The 19,107-nt window shown below is 36.2% G+C and overlaps 1 protein-coding gene and 1 long non-coding RNA gene across 2 annotated transcripts in view; one reads left to right on the forward strand and one right to left on the reverse strand.

Annotated features, from left to right (window-relative positions):
• Positions 1–19,107, forward strand: part of LOC140148067 (uncharacterized) — a 467,679-nt gene that overhangs the window by 140,187 nt on the left and 308,385 nt on the right. The window lies entirely within an intron of this gene.
• LOC140148059 (uncharacterized) overlaps positions 1–19,107 on the reverse strand; it is a 60,492-nt gene that overhangs the window by 7,642 nt on the left and 33,743 nt on the right. Inside the window, exon 2 of the mRNA XM_072169907.1 lies at positions 1,414–1,512. Coding sequence (XP_072026008.1) covers positions 1,414–1,512 — 99 coding nt within the window. The remainder of the gene's footprint in view (positions 1–1,413; positions 1,513–19,107) is intronic.

Here is a 19,107-nt window from a genome sequence, read left to right on the forward strand (position 1 = left end):
TCATGGCAATGTGTTTATTGTGTACGACTACAAGGTATAATTGCGCATCAGTTAGTATGTGTCAATCTGACAGTTGTGACACAAAAGTGCATTAATATTACATGTTTGAACCTTGCTTAATGTTAACATGAATGTTCTTCTGTAAACAATTATATGTTGCATAAAGTTCACTTTGTGTATTCGGGGAAACAACATAATTACAACAGTATGGATAAATCTAACAAATCTAGACGCCGCTTCGTCTAAATAACATACCGATGTGATTTATTCATTTTATTATTGAGCTGAAATTGATTTAGTTCAGAACATATCTTTTGCTGGATACCAATTATTCGCTTGTGAATGTGGTCCAGGAAGTTGTTCCCTGGCATTTTGCTGTTGTATCAGTTGGTTACTGACCAGTGTTTAGAGTAGAATATTGAAGTAATCTTGTGTGTAATTTTGGTTCATTTTTATGGACAGGATTTTAAGATATGGCCTTGTGAAAAATTAAAAGTTTCTTTTTGAGCCCAGTTTAGTTTTAATTACAGCTAAGACTTGTAAACAGCTAAAGCTTGACTGTTTCATGTGCAAAATGTTCCCCAAATGTTGTCAAACATATGTGCCACTTTATTACATTGTTCCAGCAACGAAATGAGTAAGAAGTCAATGTTTTTCGTAAGCTCTCTATACGTGCTGGTCTTATGGGTGATACAGATGCAGAACTTCGCAGCCAATTAAATTTAAACAATTGAATATATGAATACAAAGGCCACCTACTTTGGCCAAATTGAGTTAAGCATGGGAAATTGTTGCTATACATAGGCCTGTCATATGCATGAAAGAACTCAAATTCATTCTCTGTGTCTATTGGGCATGTGAAAAATAGCATGTATGAAAGAATCACCCAATTCCATGATTTGAGTCTTGTAACACATTGATTGAAATCCAGTATGTATAAAAGTCCACTTGTAACACATTCATTGCTAGAGAATGACTTTTGAACAAAAAATGGGTTTAATAAAGGAAAGTGTGTGGTTTATATTACATGGCAGAATGCTTATCAACATTATACATACCTGTGTGCTTTATTTTGTATTATCTTACTAGTGGTAATCTCATTCTAACATTGTTGTCTTTGTATATGATTCAAAAAACCACCTAAGTCCAAAATTTAAAATGAACCCCACGAAGTTCCTGAAATGCTAATCGTCATACCTAATACAGGTTAATCCACTCATTTGCACGTAAAACTTACCATATTGACCAGGTAAATCTAACTGAAGGAATTAAAATGATACACGGGTTTTTCTCTCAAAATAACTTCGCATGGACTTAGGTGGCTTTTGTATTCATGTATTCAATTGCACGACCTTATCTGAATATTGCATAATAAAAATAGAAAAGGCGCGAAATAAGAAGAAAATTGCTTACTTGTACTGGTCACACCCTTGGAGATCCAGCCAACTGCAGACACCTCTAAAACTGACCAGCTGACTCTGGATGTAGGATATTGTAAAGCTTTCAATTCTTCTGTAATTAAAATGAAAACAACAAAAGAAAGAAACACATAATTAGTATGTAAACGCAATGTATCTTTTGACTTAATTCGCCCCGCCAGAGCAGTTCTTCTGGGGTGAACCAAACCTGCCTGGTTATCAAATTAATCAGTGACATAGTTGTCTCTGAATTTGACAGGTACTAATTGATGCAATAACATTAAAACATCAATTAGCACCTGTCAAATTCAGAGATATGTCACTGAATGATTTGATAACCAGGCAGGTTTGGATCATCCCAGAAGAACTGCTCTGGCGGGGCTTCCTCTTTAAAATATGCAGTTCTATATCGAAAATAATAACCCACTACACCTAATACTGTAACTGCGTCTTAAGAATAGATCTTGGTTTATTTTAACACAAAATTCTTTGGAATTACAGACTTAAAATTGCCTTGCAGACTTAAAATTGCCCTGCATAGCACCCATTTTAAGAAAACAGTTCCAGGAGTGATTAAACAGGTTCAGTTTTAGGCGGTACCTGGGAGCGATTACGTTAGTTGACATTGATATCAAGAAATTTTACGTGCGACTGCTAACTAGCTGGCGCCAAATTGTTGAACACTCTTTTTCCTGTATTTTCTTTTCCTGCAAAAGATGCAATAATAGCTGCAATATGTCAACGCCAAAGGCGGAAAATTGTTATATCCTTTTCGTAACGCTCCCGTACCATTGAGGTGTCATGGCAAGCATAAAGCATGCTTCCGTCCCTCAATATATACCTCTCCTTTTTATTTCTAAAATAAGCATTCTTATCTTAGCATCGGTTTATGATATATCTTACAAACAATAGATCAAGTTAATTCAGTGGCCGCCATTAGTGGTCATTTGAGACCCGTTACGTATGTATTCTAGACTAATTTAAGCTATATGTCATCATAAATTTATCAGTGAAGGTGAGTAATTGTTGAGCTAGTGTAAGGTTAGAAAGAAATCACGTTAAGTATTATATAGCGCAGCTTTTGCAGATGATACTTTATATAAAAATGAACTATAGCGTAGTGATTTGCATAAGCAAATAAATTCCTATTGATATGTTAATTTTTACTAATCATATTGTCCACTTTGAATTTCGAGCCAAACAGATGAGGTAAAATTCCAGAGTCACTTTTTTGTATGATATATTTTGCGCTTACGTTATGTTCCTCAAATCCTGATCGCTGACCCATCCTCTCTTGTAACATGTGTAAAACCAACCAAGACCCTCTCCATTGCTCTAACCATAATAACGCTCATGCATATTTTTATATAACATTTTAGTTTTATCTCCGCCCCATGGGACAGTCTCACGGGAATTATACTTTTTAAGGGGGTACTACACCCCTGGCCAATTTTATGCCTATTTTTGCATTTTTCTTAAAAAATTATAGCACATTGGTGACAAGTAAGATATGTATATTATAGGGGCAAGGACTACAACTACTGTACTGAAAATTCAACAACTCAAAGCAAGTAGTTATTGATTTATTGATCAAATAATGGTTTTCCCTCATTTTTGACTGTAACCCCACAACTGTTGTCTGTGCTGAAATAAAAATTTACAGTGCAGTAGTTGTAGTCCTTGCCCCTATAATATACATATCTTACTTGTCCCAAATGTGCTATAATTTTAAAGAAAAATGCAAAAATAGGCACAAATTTGGGCAGGGGTGTAATTTCTTAAGGTCCTCATCGGATATTGCAAATGTAAATTAGCACAGACGATAGCTAGTTTTATAAAGCAGATTCAATGTAGGTAATAAAGTCAGGTTAATGTGTTAATACTAGTACTTTATATTGTAGGAGAGGTAGGGCCTATATACACGAGTGTAGAGAAATGATACCTATCATAAAAAAAATAAGCAGAAGTATCTGTTCAATATATTTCATCCCCAGGAACAAACAGATATGAATGCTGGACAAAGAGTTTATTCTTTATGCTAAAATTGCTACTGAAATGGTTCCGACATTGACCATGTTTGTCCTGTAATGAGGCCAAGACCTAATTTGCTGTTGTCAACGTGCCCGTCAATATGCTAGTTAGCTGTTGATCTTAAATGATTCGGACAAGCAGAGCACTAATCCTGGATTCAACATTGATTGTGTCTTGTCCCCAGCTTTCCGACAAGTAATTCCCAGGTCGCATGACTTTGGATGAGACAATATCAAGGTGTGCCCGGACCTATTTGGCTTTGACCAATACAACGCACCTTCAAAATTGAAAGTTGAAGCAATTGGGCAATTATGTTCATTTTTATAGTTTTATTTGTAGAGTCTTGAATTAGGTAATTTCATTGGTTTATTTGTCATGAAGCACCAGGGGCGTAGCAAGAGGCTCGGGGCCCATGGACAAGAAACAGTGGGGGCCCTTTTGGCAGGGCTGGATTTGCCATTGTGCTGGTGGGGGCCCCGGTTGCCCTGTGCATGTTCCTCTTAGCCTGACAGCACCATGTTTTGGACCAAAATATGGTAAAATTGCTTCGCGCATATCATACTAATCATTCACATAGCAAAATTCACTCTCATTTTGGGCTAAAATGATCTGATCGAATTTAAAGTTTTTGTTTGGCGCGCAAATGTCCTAGAAAAAGGAAAATAATATGCATATTTGCAATGCTTCTGCCACCACTATCAATTTGTAAACTGTAAACCAAACTTGTCCTCTTGAGTGCACATGCCTTCCTCACGGTGCGTTTGGGGCCTCAAAATGTTTGCCTGGCCCAGGTAACATCTCCTTAATCAGCGCTTATTTAATTTTCTCTTGAACCCTCGGGGCCCATGGACTTCGTCCACCCTGTCCCCCGCTTGCTACGCCCCTGTGAAGCACTAATTTCATAACGTGACTAGCAGTAACAAAAATAACAGTAATATTAAAGTAGGATGAGTAGAGAATCAGTATTTCTACTTCATAGTACTGGGGTTCGAGAATTGATGAAGATCTCAGCATCGCTGGATTTAGATGCTTTGCTGATTTAGAATCTTAGCTTCTATGTTCAAGGACTTATGTCCAACACGGCGTTTGGGCTTATATTAATTCTATAAGCATTATGGTCTTAACGGCACATATCCGACACTTTACTTGGAACCCTACTTACAACATTTACTTTCCATGCCGCACGTAGTAAACTTGTCTTTTAAAACGTGTAACTTTTAAAAATAACAGTAGTTTTTGTTTTTTTTATCTTTCGACAGCCATAAAAATAACAGTAGTTGGTAGCACCAGAAGCACCACCGCTACCACTACTTTCAACAACAACAACGACAGCCAGCATCACCACAATAACACCACCTAGGAGTAGCACCATCAACACCAATACACCATCAACACACACATCACCTTCCCATAACTTCCCACATTACTTCAATGCGTTTAGTTTGTACATATCAGGACAATCAATCCCGTACTTCCTATTGTCTCAAATAACAAAACCCTATACTACCAATTTTAGCTCCGTGAATCCTGCTTCCTGTTGAACACATACCAAATTCAATTTTACAAAGGCATAAACCATATGGTATGGATTTGATGATTGTAGATATGTCATTGAAGAGGAAATCATTGGATTTGAACATAGATATATGTCACGAACCTAATCCTTATGGATGTCACAAATGCGAGCAAAATGCCTGGATGTGCTGTCTAGTTAGGAAATGCGAGTGTTTATACTAATCCACGGAGACAAGGCTTCCTACATTTCCTAATTTATTATTTTGTCGGAATTTATGGAAGTAAATCAAATAATAATAGACGATGTGATAAAAGGGTGAGAAACTTGTCCTAATTTTGAAATACAACGTGAAGTACGCCATTTATGTTTTGCTCTTGAGTCCAAGACGGGGGCCAGTATCAGTGTAGAAGAATCTATGGTGCAATATTGAGATCACGTGTCAGCAAAGAAAACACGCTACAGGTATTTCCCAACTGCACGGTTGTTTGATGTGATCATTATTTTATTAAATTTTCTAACAAAACATAATGTTCAATTCAAGACCTGGACAATACCAACAATTATCACACTAATATGTACATGTATTTCCAGCTCTTTCCAATTTATGCATCTTTTTCTGCTTTTTGTGGCATTTCTTATTTTATAAACTGCATATTTGTGTGGAAATTGAGGGCGCTATTTACATATATTCAAATTAAATTTAGTCAAATAATGCCAGTTATTCCTAACATTTCATGATAAAAAGTTTTTTGAAAATTTCGTTGCTATCTGTTACTCTTTGTCGGATGTTTTAATGCTAATATACCAGTATCTACCCCTTGTAAAGATGATAACACGACTTAAGATAAATAGCGCCATCAGTGTTCACTTTTGCTTTAAAATGACATACTTTCACAATTCACATACTATCAAACAACCGTGGCTGAGCTTAATTATGTAATATAATGACTCCATTCAATAGCTTAAATTAAATATTGCTCAAATTGCAGGGAGATTCTAATGAAATACATCGATTTTTCATGGACCAAAGCGTTTGTCCCTTACGGACCAACTTAGGTAAACAAATAAACAAGAAAATAAACCGTGATAAAGTCGTAACCAATTAATCAAATAGGATAGCTTGTATAACGTGTAATTTTCTACAGGTAGAACGATAAGATTTGAGATCTGGAAGTGACGCATTCATTTAAGTCTGATCATCAGGTAGTTAATTGATTTGAAGGCAACTAATCACGAAATTTTACTTAAATTGTATTATCCAAAGAGTGATGAATCTGATAAAGAATGAAATATATAAAGCATGACTGATTATTCCAATCTAAATCTTTTTCAATACAGTTTATCTATATGAGGCGTTAATTTCTAAAACGATAAGATTTGACATCTGGAAGTGACGCATTCGGTAACGTTTGATTTACAGGTAGTTACTACACAGGTCCATCTATTTTTATATTTTACTGTTTACATTAGATGGTATCTTTGAAACGTTCTCTGTATATATTTTGTTATTGTCCTTTCTGTAAGATTATGGTTTGATTCAAGTGCTTTTTAATTTTCATTTGGTGTTTGTAATTTGTAATTAGGCCTACACTGAATGTATAATGTACTTTGTAGTACATCATGCAGTTGTTGTTAACTACATGTATGCACACAACACAGGGGCACTCACATAGGTAATTGACCCGTACTAGTAGCGCTGTGCTGTGGGTATAGGAGATGAACTAGTTAGCGTCATATATCAAAAAGTATACAAGCCCTGATGTTAGTACTTGCTTTATGTTTCAATTACTTATTCTTTTCAAAATATCTGAATTTTTAATCCGGTACAAGCTTTAATAACGGGGGAGCATGCATTTGTATGAGAAAGGAAATCTACAATCTTATCCAAACTCCCGTGTTAATCCAATGCACATTTTGCTTCACCGGGCCGCCCTGACTTGGTCGCGTTTGGAAGAGAAGTGCCACCAAACCGTAATAGGTACAAATTTAGTACTTTCTGTCAATCAAGTATGGTTTATTGTCTACATGTCAATCTTTAAATTATTAGCATAGTCCTTATAATAACGGTGGAGCGCCTTGATGAGTAAATGATAGCAAACCAGTGAAAATCCCCAAAACTCAGTCAGTGGAGCTCCACCCGTACATGTCAATAGCGTCATTATCGATTGAATTAGTCGACCGTAGCGGACAATTCGATCGCTCATTGGATTAATATTATCACATGGTAAGAAATGTGCATTGGACAATCGATTACTATAATGGTTTAGTACTGCATATTTCGGTTTAATCTTCACTAAGCTGGTTTATGGCTGAACAGATCACGGTGAATTTGCCGTGGACAAAACTGCACTATGATGCTTAAGACCAGATCAGCCCTTTCGTGTCTGCTATTTTAGTTTAACACATTTGGACAACATCTCTGTCATATTTGAACATTACATTTCTTGACACAACTATCGTGATATTTACATAGCACCTTATACTCGTGCAATACACTCTTTTCATGTGCATTCACCTGTTTAGGAAGGACCTTGTGCACAGAAAATAGGTAAAGGATATAGCATAACAAAGGAACAAAGGATCCAGTGTGAAAATCATGGAGCGTGAAATTTCTTATTTACATAACAAGGCCTAACATTTTTAGAGCCAACGCCCTTCATATCAATTTAGTTGAGAGCGGATTTCTCATGAGTCTATTTACTAATATTGTGAATTATTGTAATGGTCCTAGTCCAAATAATAGCCTTATAATTATTCTCTCTACTTCAGATATGTTTTTACAAACCACATCCCCGCATGTCGAAAAGAAATCTACGGCACTGAGCACTCTCTATGTTGTGCATAGACGAAGGTAGGGAGGAATTTTTGAACACAAAAGAAAAGCACTTGGAAGGTATTGGCAGAACCATGAATAGAATTAAACGGATTACAAACACGTTACGAAAAGATCCGATTTTGTTTCTGCGAGTACAAATTGTAGATGAAAGACTTGAATCAAGCTCTTGTAGGTAATGAAAGAAGATCATCAGGAAAGAGAAAAGACATAGTAAATCCGGAATGAAACTAAATAAAATTAGTTAACCAGGATATGAGGAAAATGAATTTCCGAAATGCACTTGTCATTTCTGACATTTGAAATGCTTGATATTTAGAACGGAACAGTGTTTTGGTTGGTTAAACCATTTAACCCCAATAATCATGGCCTCGGGCGAATTATGAATGATATAGGGATTGGCCCTATGTTTGAATACAGATCCTGGGGTTTATTTCCAGGATCTGTGGTTTGAAGCAAATATTTCTTTAATCACAGGTAAAGGGGCATTTCGTGATCCACATCCTCATACCCACTTTTCCACCAAAAAAAGTTGAGATTTTTATACCACTGGAAACACCTGGAAAAATTATTGTAGATTAATTCCTTTAACAAAAATATCATCAAATAATTTTGTATTTACCTTCTGGTTAAAATAGTGGTCGCAACAATGATCTTAATTCATATCCATATCCACATCCCTTTTCTTTTAATCATATTCCTACCCCTAATCCTAAAGTCTAACCTTAATCATAATCTCGAAGGGGACAGCAGTTCCGTGTAAATGTACATTTTATTTATTTTACTAGAATGTCCATTACAATCACCTAAATTAATTAATGCATGATAGAATTATGTGATACGATCTGATCCACTACCAAAGTCAATTTTATGAAATATTTGAGTTACTTAGTACTACGATTACTAACTTACTCAGTACCTAAAATGCTAAAATCCGAGTCCTTAGCGCACTTGCTTGGAAAGTTATGAACCTTTCATATGTTTTTATTGTTATTTTTTCCTTATTTTTGCCGATATCTCAATTTCATTATTGTTGACTTTGGTCTGATTCGATCAGATTAAATCACATGTGAATTTTTTTTCTGGAGCAGTGAGCTTTATGAATCAACATTAAGTCACTATTAAATAAGTTCATTTTTCTTTCACACATTGTCTTGTATCTGGGTATTTTCGCATGTTCATATTCGAGTGTTACGTACTTGTCGCCACATCGCCACATTTATCTAGATTAATCATTTTAAGGGTTGAAATGGACAAAAAAGGAAGACAATTATTAACGTCCATTTCACGATTATCAACACCATAGTCATATGTTGATATTCGGAAATGTATATATCCGCAATGCAAATGGCATTTTGACATCTGAAATAGTCAATTTTGTAAATAGCAGTTTGTTGACAGTATTTATGAAATATTAGTCCATAGAGGATATATTGGTCATCTCCTCCCAAGCGCATTGGTAATCTCAAAGTTGAAACCATAATTAAAACCAATAACAGTTTTGCTAAAAGCATTTAAAGTAATTCACATAAGTGTTAAGTGTCAACTGAGGATTCGCTTGTCAGAACAGGTTATTTTGTCATGCTTATTGTCAAATGGGAATTCATTATTTATAGGTTAATAAATGCGTATCACTTGTTGAGAGAGACCGTGGACTCAATCATGCACGCGCGCTGAGATGTTGATGCGTCCAATGCACGAGCTCCGCAAGGGAATTACATTGAACGTATCAACATTGAGCGCAATTGAGGGAGTTGTATTGAAGGATCTACATTTATTTACATATTTCATACTGCAAAATGCTAAAAATGGAAAAAAAAAGTTTGACCACTATCAATGTACCTGCCTTCAAAAAAATGAACCAATCCTGCACGACTCGAGCGCACAGCGCGTATTACACGGAACTGCACGCTTAGTGCAATTCTACAATATTCATGCACTCAGCACTCCACGTGTTTTTCTAGAGGCTTTTCTGATTGGCTATGTGGTTCTTAGAGTGTATGAAGTCATTTTTAAGAATTGAAATGGTGTTTATTATATTTAGACAATCCTTTCCTTTAAATCTGCATATCTATCTTTAGCAATCCTTGATTAAATATCAACTTGCCATACCAACTTTGAAAACGAAATTCGCACTTTTCTCGCATGTTTGGTACAAAACTAGTATTAATGATCAAATTCCTCGTTGCAGCAACCGGTTCTAAGACAATCAGCGCCCCCCTCCAAAAAAAAACCTTATTCGCTTGTCTTTGAGTTTTAACACATGTTTAACCATGTTCACGTGATAGCAAAATCCACGCGGTCTGGGTGTGCCGGTTGTGTCTTCATCTATCATCATACATGCATGGATTGTATCTATTTTTCATTCTAAAAGTACTTCACGGCATTCAAATGCCTCAATTGCATTGAGTAGTGACAGATAAATGTATCAGAATTAGTCTGTTGGATGGACAATTCTAATTCTAGCACAGCAATCTGCATCTCTTAAGCATTTCTGGATGTAAAAGACACGATATCATCATTCAATGATAGGTGGGCGAGGCGCTGACTGATATTTTGACGTCTGTTGTCCTAAATATTGGGTGTGAGTGAAGTCATCATTGTTAGGGGCAGGAGGAAATCCCTCGGGCAAGTCTGCTGTCATTTCTCGTTGAAATTCACGTTTTATTAGATTTGTGTAAAACGAATAAAAAGTTACTTATGAGCAAATGGTTAAATTTGTTAAACTAAAGAAAGAATGTCTTTTTTTTTTTTCACTTTTCAATACATGTATATTTACCATTAGATGCTTCAACGCAAAGAGCATTTTACTACGGGCCTTTTGGCTACACTACTTTATAAATCCGGCGCCCTGACAGAACCACAATAACCGCATTATATTGTTCCGTACCATGAAACGAATGATGATACATATACTTTGATCAGCTCGTAATCGGCGGAAATTGTTAGGCTTTTACCACTACGCCAAATAAAGTAGATCCAAGTTAAGAGTGATAGTGTTCATCTGGAAGATCTACAATGTGCATGTTAAAGAAAGTAGACAAGTACAGGACTTGAATTAATAATTTGTAATTTTTCTGGCGAGGTGTCACAAGACAATTCTCTAAATAAAATATATTGATATTAATCCGCGATGTTAAAATTCCCGCCGATTACGAGCTGATCAAAGTATAATCTGTAAGCAACTATATAATAATAAAAAATTCGAATAGCCAATGAAACAATTGTTACTAAGTTCATCCAAATGTTACTTTAATAATATACCGTAGTCTACTCTTAAGTCAATTCCATCATTCTATGTAAACAAAGATAAGGGGAATAAATAAATCAATATGTGAAGGTTCCAAGGTTCCAAGAAAGACAAAATCCATCTAAACATCCTTGATTGTGCAGTTCGTTGACTTTTAGGTGATACTCTATATTTTATACTAAAATGCTGAAGGTCATGACGTTACAGATACCTTGTGTCATTTCAACGTCTTTTGCCAGTGGTAATTCATTCCACAACGCCGTATCCAATTGCCCCTAGCTTAGCACTTGAGTCATATTAAATTTTAGCTGGCTGTCTACATTGACCACCGATGACCAGTCACCAGCGGCAGTCACCTCTCAGGTGAGGTCATTTTCTGGCAAGATGACCAATTCAGACATGTATAGTTAATTCCCAAAACTGGGACACATTATACTGCCCCTTGCTTCATGAACAAAGTGGTCATCGTGGTCGCCTCAGTGACTATAGAGGATACCATTGCAAGCGCACACCGTCATCATCCCTATATCTTCGTGTTAAAAATTGCCGTGATAGTACGATGAATCCTCACGTTTTTCAACAACTACGCATAATGATTTTGTTCGAGATAGGCCGTGCGACTCAGGCTAAGCATACAATTTGAGATTTTGAGAGCCTGCCACACTGTTTCTATTCTATGTTTTACGATTTTCGCATGATCAATATATGGCTGGCCGTAACCGCCACAACGTGGAGCTGCTACGCGTAGCTTACTTTTCGCTTCGCGGAGCTAAATTGACCAATCATGTTAAATCTTTTCATTACGCGGAGCCAGTGGATGCATTCTCGTCAGAGAGAGAAAACTCTTGCCAAAATTAATGTTTACTATGGGGATTTTAAATGAATCGATTGTAAATGAACCACGACCAGTTGTACAGGACCAATACCATTGTTTGATTAGTGTATAGTCAATGTTACCTTGCATGCATGTGTCATGTGTGTGGCGTGTTTGTTTGTTTGTTTGTCTACTGTGTCAGGCCAGGATCACTGACACCCACGGTACTGATACTCTCATACTATCACGGTGATCATATTGTTGAATGTTGTTGACTTTAAAATAATCATGATGCAGTCATGTCTACAGTAGAACTCACCGCGACCTTTGAAGGACTTAAACCCTATTAAAAGCTATTAAACCAAGATAACACTCAATGAAAACAGCTCAACTATGTTACATCAGATCTTCTCTGGTTAAATACACACTGCACTTGTGTCTGTTTTACCTGTGCAATGAGCAATGAGCTGGTATTATAGTTTCAGTTGGGTGAACGATTATAAAGCGAACGCAAGGTAACAATACTGTGGGCTTTTGTTTACGAAATGAGACAATAGTCTGCTTATTGTTAACCAGCATTCTTGAAAATGAGAAGCTTAATGACTTAACACGGTTTAGAAATAATTTCTTCATATTTTTTGGTGTTATCTGTCGTTTACATATCCTTCCTAAAACACTAATGTACCAATATTTCCAAACACCTAAATTAGCTAAAAATTTAGGACATCTTACAAAACTATATTTTCTAGAATTTCAGAGAATACTTTAAATATTGGCCGGTTATTTTTTACACAGTGACGTCAACTAGGCAATGGCCTATACTTCTAACATACACTATTTGTAGATGTCACGCGTCAATGGTGAGCGCACTGAGTATTGTGTATAGGAAAACGGACAGTAACTACAGTATGTATGGCCTACTACTAGTATATAAAGTAAATCCGAACTGGTTTGCAATTTGCTGAAGGTCGAATTCCGCAGGGACACCGCGCAAGTTATACAAATTAGCTCCCGGCGATACACTGCAGATCGCAGAACTGTGTGCATAGTTTACCACCACTCTGCCTAGCTATATAGTTATGTACAATACTGTATGAGTTTCTTATGAGTGCATGTCCATCTTAATAATAAGTCAGTTCGTACTTTTCATAAACTACTTTTTGAATCATAACTTTCGTGACCGAGGATATCTTGCAACTACGTGACGCTCGTCTGGCAAATTCTTAATGAATAAATTCGCTTCACGTAATGAGTAAGTCGTACTTAATTAGTCAGTTTTACCTCCGATTAATGAAAAACTCTAACATGATCATGATTGGTCAATTTGGCTCCACGGAGCAAAAAGTCAGCTACGTGTAGCAGCTCCACGTTGTGGCGGTTGCGGCCTACCATATCAGTATCCCATATGATATTTCTATTGCAAGAAAATGTTATTTGTTGTCAGGTTTTATCTTAAATACACTAACTGGAAATTAAATACACTAATTAGTGAGGACCGGTATTTTGCTGTGGATATGTTTAACTGCAATTTGCGGGTAAAAATTTGAAATCCTGAGTAAAAATTTTGATCATATTCAACTCTTTGAGAAAAAATTTATATAAAAGAATGCATGTAAAATCCAGCTGCAATACAATGTACATTATTGACACACTATCACTCTCTTTATCTACGGCAATAATAGAATATCGATTTCAATCGAATTGAACACATTGCTCAGTTTTGACTTTGTAGTTGACTACTAAGCGACCTAAGCGATCGATTGCTAGCCAATCAGATAGAACTCCTTTTCTTGCGTTCGGTGAAATACCAGTCGCCCGTCGCTCACCAACGGAGTATTAAATTGATATTTATCGTATAGGAAGTCGACACTGTGAAGCGCTAACCTGGAATGGGTGTCTGAGTAACATTGGTCTGCCTCATATTATACAGGGTATTACGTACACAACTGGTAAGGCACCACGACCTATTTCGTCCTATAGCACTATCGGTGCCCGGTGTGGTACCGATGACTCTTAATATAATACCCTGGTGATATACTAGATTGTATAAAGCATAATGAACTGGCCTCAAAAAGAAACTTATAATTTTTCACAAGGTCATATCTTAAAATCCTCTCCATAAAAATGATTACTTCAATACTCTACTCTAAACACATGTTAGTAACCAAGCAGTTGTCCAACTGACACAACCGCCAAATGCACTGACATGGAACACCTTCCTGAACCAAAATTCACAGCCCAACAGATTTCTTTTGTTGGGTTCCAATTATTCCGCCTGTGAATGTGGTCCCGGAAGCTGTTCCGTGTCAGTGAATTTTACTGTTGTGTCAGTTGGACAACTGTTTGGTTACTGACATGTGTTTAGAGTAGAGTATTGAAGTTACCCTGTGTGTAATTTTTGTTCATGTACAGACGAATAATTGGAACCCAACAAAAGAAATCTGCTGGGCTGTGAATTTTGGTCCAGGGAGGTGTTCCATGTCAGTGCATTTTGCTGTTGTGTCAGTTGGACAACTGCTTGGTTACTGACATGTGTTTAGAGTAGAGTATTGAAGTAATCCTGTGTGCAATTTTTGTTCATTTTTATGGAGAGGATTTTAAGATATGACCTTGTGAAAAAATTTAAGTTTCTTTTTGAGGCCAGTTTAGTTATCATTTGTATAATGTCATCGTTTTTCATTTAGAAAAAAAAATGAAAGCACTATGCAAATGGGTACGATAGAAAGAGTCATCGGTACCTATGGGGGCACCGATAATGCTATAGGACCAAATAAGATATGGTGCCTAACAATGGGTGTACGTGTCTACACCATTCAGAGGAATAATAAACAAGGTACACTTAGAAAATATTAGAAGATAAGGAATTTACACTCGGTGTATCTTTTAGTTATATTCCCTATATTGCACAAATCATGAATTCATAATTGTGTGCTAATAAAGTAAAGCTTTTTTCGTCACCGTTATGATTAATTTCAAGGAAAGCGAACAGTTCAGTTACTAATTCTCGTTGACAACTGGACATGAGTGCTCCATGGGAATTTTTAGTGAAATACCCTATGCTATTCAAAACAAAGAATTTTCCCTTGACGAAAAGTGCCCTGCTTAGATACCTTTGAATCAGTTCCGGACTTTGTATATTATGTGGACAACTCTCCACCATGTCAACCTGCTGTCACGTATAATTACACTGACTGGGTGACGGGGATGCCTTCAGTTTAGACTCTCCAGACTATTTTAGGTGTCCTGTACAGCTTGCATGAGTTTTGGTTCTACTGATTACCTGCCTATGCAGACTAAGGTTGAGTAAATCAAGATGATCAATCGAGCCTATATTGAACATAGCCCATCAATGGTGTACACCCTCAACCTTTTACGTAAGAACTTTTGCCCATCCGTGGTTTATGTCTGAAATCCTTCATTGAATAAAATATATCTTCATGGCGAATTAGATGCCTTATTCATTATTGTAGGTACAGTAATTAGCGTAACTGGTAGAGTTTTAAACATCTCATGCGTATCACCCGATGGAAAAGTCGCCATATTGAATTGTTACACAATTGCACCAGGTTCACTCTCTGCGAAATACCATTACCTGGTGCCTTTGGTTTTTCTACAAAGGCCGAATCGTTAACACTTGATGTCGTCCCTTAAAGAAGGCATTTGTATAATGCAGAGTTTGATTCTTGTAGCTCTTGCGCATTATTGGCAAGAAAGATGCTGGAGTTGAGCCATGTTATCTTTGTCTCTGTCATTCAACATATTCGAAGTATAGCTTGGATTACCAAAGAGTGCAATCCTCCAATCATCGAACACACAGCCGTTCCATAAAACAATAACTATTACCATATGTGCTTACCTTCTTCAGTCAGCACTGCTCTTAATATAACGGGTGATAACTTCAAAGCACTTATTTTATGCCACAAATGTGCCTCGTCGAATTTGGACAAGGAGTGAACACTATCTTTTAGGTTGGGAAAGGTACAAGTCACATTCTCCACTATCATGCATTTCGATACTTTGCAATAAGCTGAAATAAGAGCTATTATTATAGTACAATTGGCTTCCCCCTTTTCTACAATCAGATACTCAAACCACCATTAATTTATTCCTACAAAGAGAAATACCTCTAAATCTCTTACAGATGGAAATGTGTGATACTTTTACCCTGTGGTCTTGAACGACTTTTCGTGCTCGAAATGTGCAATTCCCTTTAATTCCGGCACTGAAATTTAGGTCGATTCATGGCCACACCTTGCGTACAACTAGAATTTGGTACCGGTTTCTGCAAGTGATTCGTTTACAATCAAAGGTTAGGATCCGAAATAAATTTGAATAAGAAGGAAAAGATTACATCAAAAGGAATCTCTTGTTGGAGTTGAGCCATTTTATCTTCTCTCTAGCTGTCAATCAAGTTGTGGTATATGTATAGATTGTTGCAGATTTCAATAATCCAAGGGTGGAGATTTTAACCTTCTTAAAACTTTCTAGTCTAAGTCAAAAACCTGACTTTTAATGACGTCTGTCAAGAACCTGGTGTATATATCTGTCACATGGCTGTATCATAATGTTGAATTTCTTAACATGGGTTAAACGCGAATGATTTCCACCATAATGAAGAAGTTCCTTAAAGAGGAATTCTACCAAATCTCTTTGAGATGAAATGTACGATGTTATCTGCCTTATGACCTTGACTTTTTGTGTTTCATATCTGCCTTTTTCCTTAAATGAGACATTGAACTTCAGCTTTAAGCATGTTAAACAATATAAATGACAAAATAGACTAGGGTATAAACAAGGTTTGCCAGCTTTTATCATGTTTGTACTAAATTGAAACAAGTCTTATGCGATCAACTTAGAGTGAAGTAAGTTCAAAAAGTATAATTAAGGTAGGATTTAGTTCCTCAAGAGAAGACTTTGCACTCTTTATGTCATATCATTGACGAGAAAATGATAATAATGATCATCTTTATTCCTTTAATATTCAGAACGGATAGGTGCGTGTTATGTTCTTGTCTACATGGTGTATATGGACAGTCGGTCATTTCAAATATTGAGTTTTAGTTTAGGTTTTGGTTTTGGTCACGTTGTTTCCTAGTATCCTGCCTAAGCTCTTGACTGACATCATTATCGATATCTTTGTTTGTACCCTTTGTTAGAAAAATTTGTAGAAATCATTTTCGGCTTCCATTTCAATTAGTTACATAATCGAAAAACCGCAGAATATCAGGTTTGAAGATATCTTGATCCAAGTATACAAAAGAAGTGTTTCAATTTCGCAGTGCAATATTCGCATGCGGAGAAGTCGAACAATTCAATCTACATTTGAAAGCGTGGGTTCGATTTCCAAATTGGTCTTAGCTTATTTCGCTGTGAACAAAATCCGCGGTTGAACACAACGATGAGGCACATTTCGCATATTTCCGTGTTTGAACAAAGGAAGCATACAGCTTTTGCTGCTAAATATATTTGTTTATTGAGTCAAAAAAAGATTTTAATTTTTCTATTGGGTGTGTTTTTAATGAAAGAGGTTTCTTGAAATTCATGGTATGAAAATATTAAGCTGTGAACGTCATTGAGATTTACAAGATTAAAAAAAAGATAGGTTTGGGTCAATAGTTAAGAACGAAGTATAAGAAAATAACTTCAAGATCTATTTTTAAAAACGGTTTCATGGCAAATTGCATGCGATGTCGCTCACTCAGGCCACACGAAATGCCGGGAGCCGTCATGGGTCATTAAAACAAGTAGAACCTGATCATATCTGACGGTTTGATGCCAAATTATCTTAAAAGGGATCACACACTTTTGAAGTCATAATAACCAGGGCAATTATCAAGATAAGAAGTTAAATAGACATGATAGACAAGATGAAAACAAGTGGATTTCTTTAGTACACTGTAAAAGTCATAGAACACTTGACACTAGTGTTCTGTCTCTATTTCCAAGATTAGTTATGAAAATATGTCTGCATATCCATACTAAAATTTGCCTTAAATAGTGTCTCCTTACCTAGCTCACTATCACAAAAGGAAACATTGTTACATTAGTATTTGATTTTGAAAAATAAGACAACATTTTCAAAACTTAGAACACATATGTAACACCTTTTGAACACTTGACACGTGTTCTTATTTCCTTATGTCTTTCGTTATTTCATTTGAACACTGGTGTTCTTGTAGTTTGAACACTGATGTTCTGAAATATTTTAGAACACTTATTACACATGTGTCATGTGTTCAACTGTATCTTATGAACACGTCTCAGGTGTTCACACTAGTGTTCTCTAAATAAGCTGAACACGGGTCATGTGTTAAAAAATCGTTACATTAATGAACGCGTTCCATGTGTTCTGGCCAATTTACAGTGTAGCGCTAAAATTTAAAAGTTATAAGCAACTACAATGTTCATGATAAAACCAATACAGTAAACAAAATTCTAAAGTTATCATGTAAAGTGTTGTCATTTCCAAGAAGTAAAGGTCATATATATAATACATTTATATTTAACAGAGATGATTTTCATTTTGGACTTTACTAAGTCCAGATTTATTTTAAACTTGAAATTAAATTCACTTTGTGTAACCCCCCCCCTTCCAAGGCTATATGATTAGGATTTGGACTAAGGTTAGGAATTGATATAGGATTAGGGTTTGCCTGTTAAGGGTATGTTAGGGTTAAGGTTGGGATTAGGGTTAGGTTAGGGTTAGGATTAGGATTAGGGTTAGGGTTAGGATTAGAATTACGGTTAGTGTTATGGCCCATGTTTAGGGTTTAGGGTTATAGGGTACCGTATGTAGGAGGGGTCTGCAATTACCTTGGATAAAATACAGTTGTTTGTGTGGGTGTGTGTACATCTGTACAGGTACATGTATGGCTATGTGAATATAGGCCTGTGATTCATATGAAGAATGTGCATGGTCTTTTTATAGTACAAGGACAAATTGGCCAATGCCAGAGGCTATATGCATACCAATGTGTGTACATCTACAAATGAGAAATTTTTGGTGGTTTGCTTTTCATTGCAAATTGCAGTCATTTTAAATTATCGCAGTTTTTTTAATTGCAACTTCCTACACACAAAATGGCGTTTAATTTACTTGGAACATTACGCGTCTGGTAAAGCCGTGAAATTGTGCCTATTTAGAGGATATCTCATCATTTGTATAATGTACATCATCACTATACTTGTCCATGTTATCAAAGATATGGCTATATGCAGCTGTGAATTTCCAGCCCCCCCCTTATG

This window comes from Amphiura filiformis, chromosome 3, assembly GCF_039555335.1.
Source record: "Amphiura filiformis chromosome 3, Afil_fr2py, whole genome shotgun sequence".
Lineage (NCBI taxonomy): Eukaryota > Metazoa > Echinodermata > Ophiuroidea > Amphilepidida > Amphiuridae > Amphiura > Amphiura filiformis.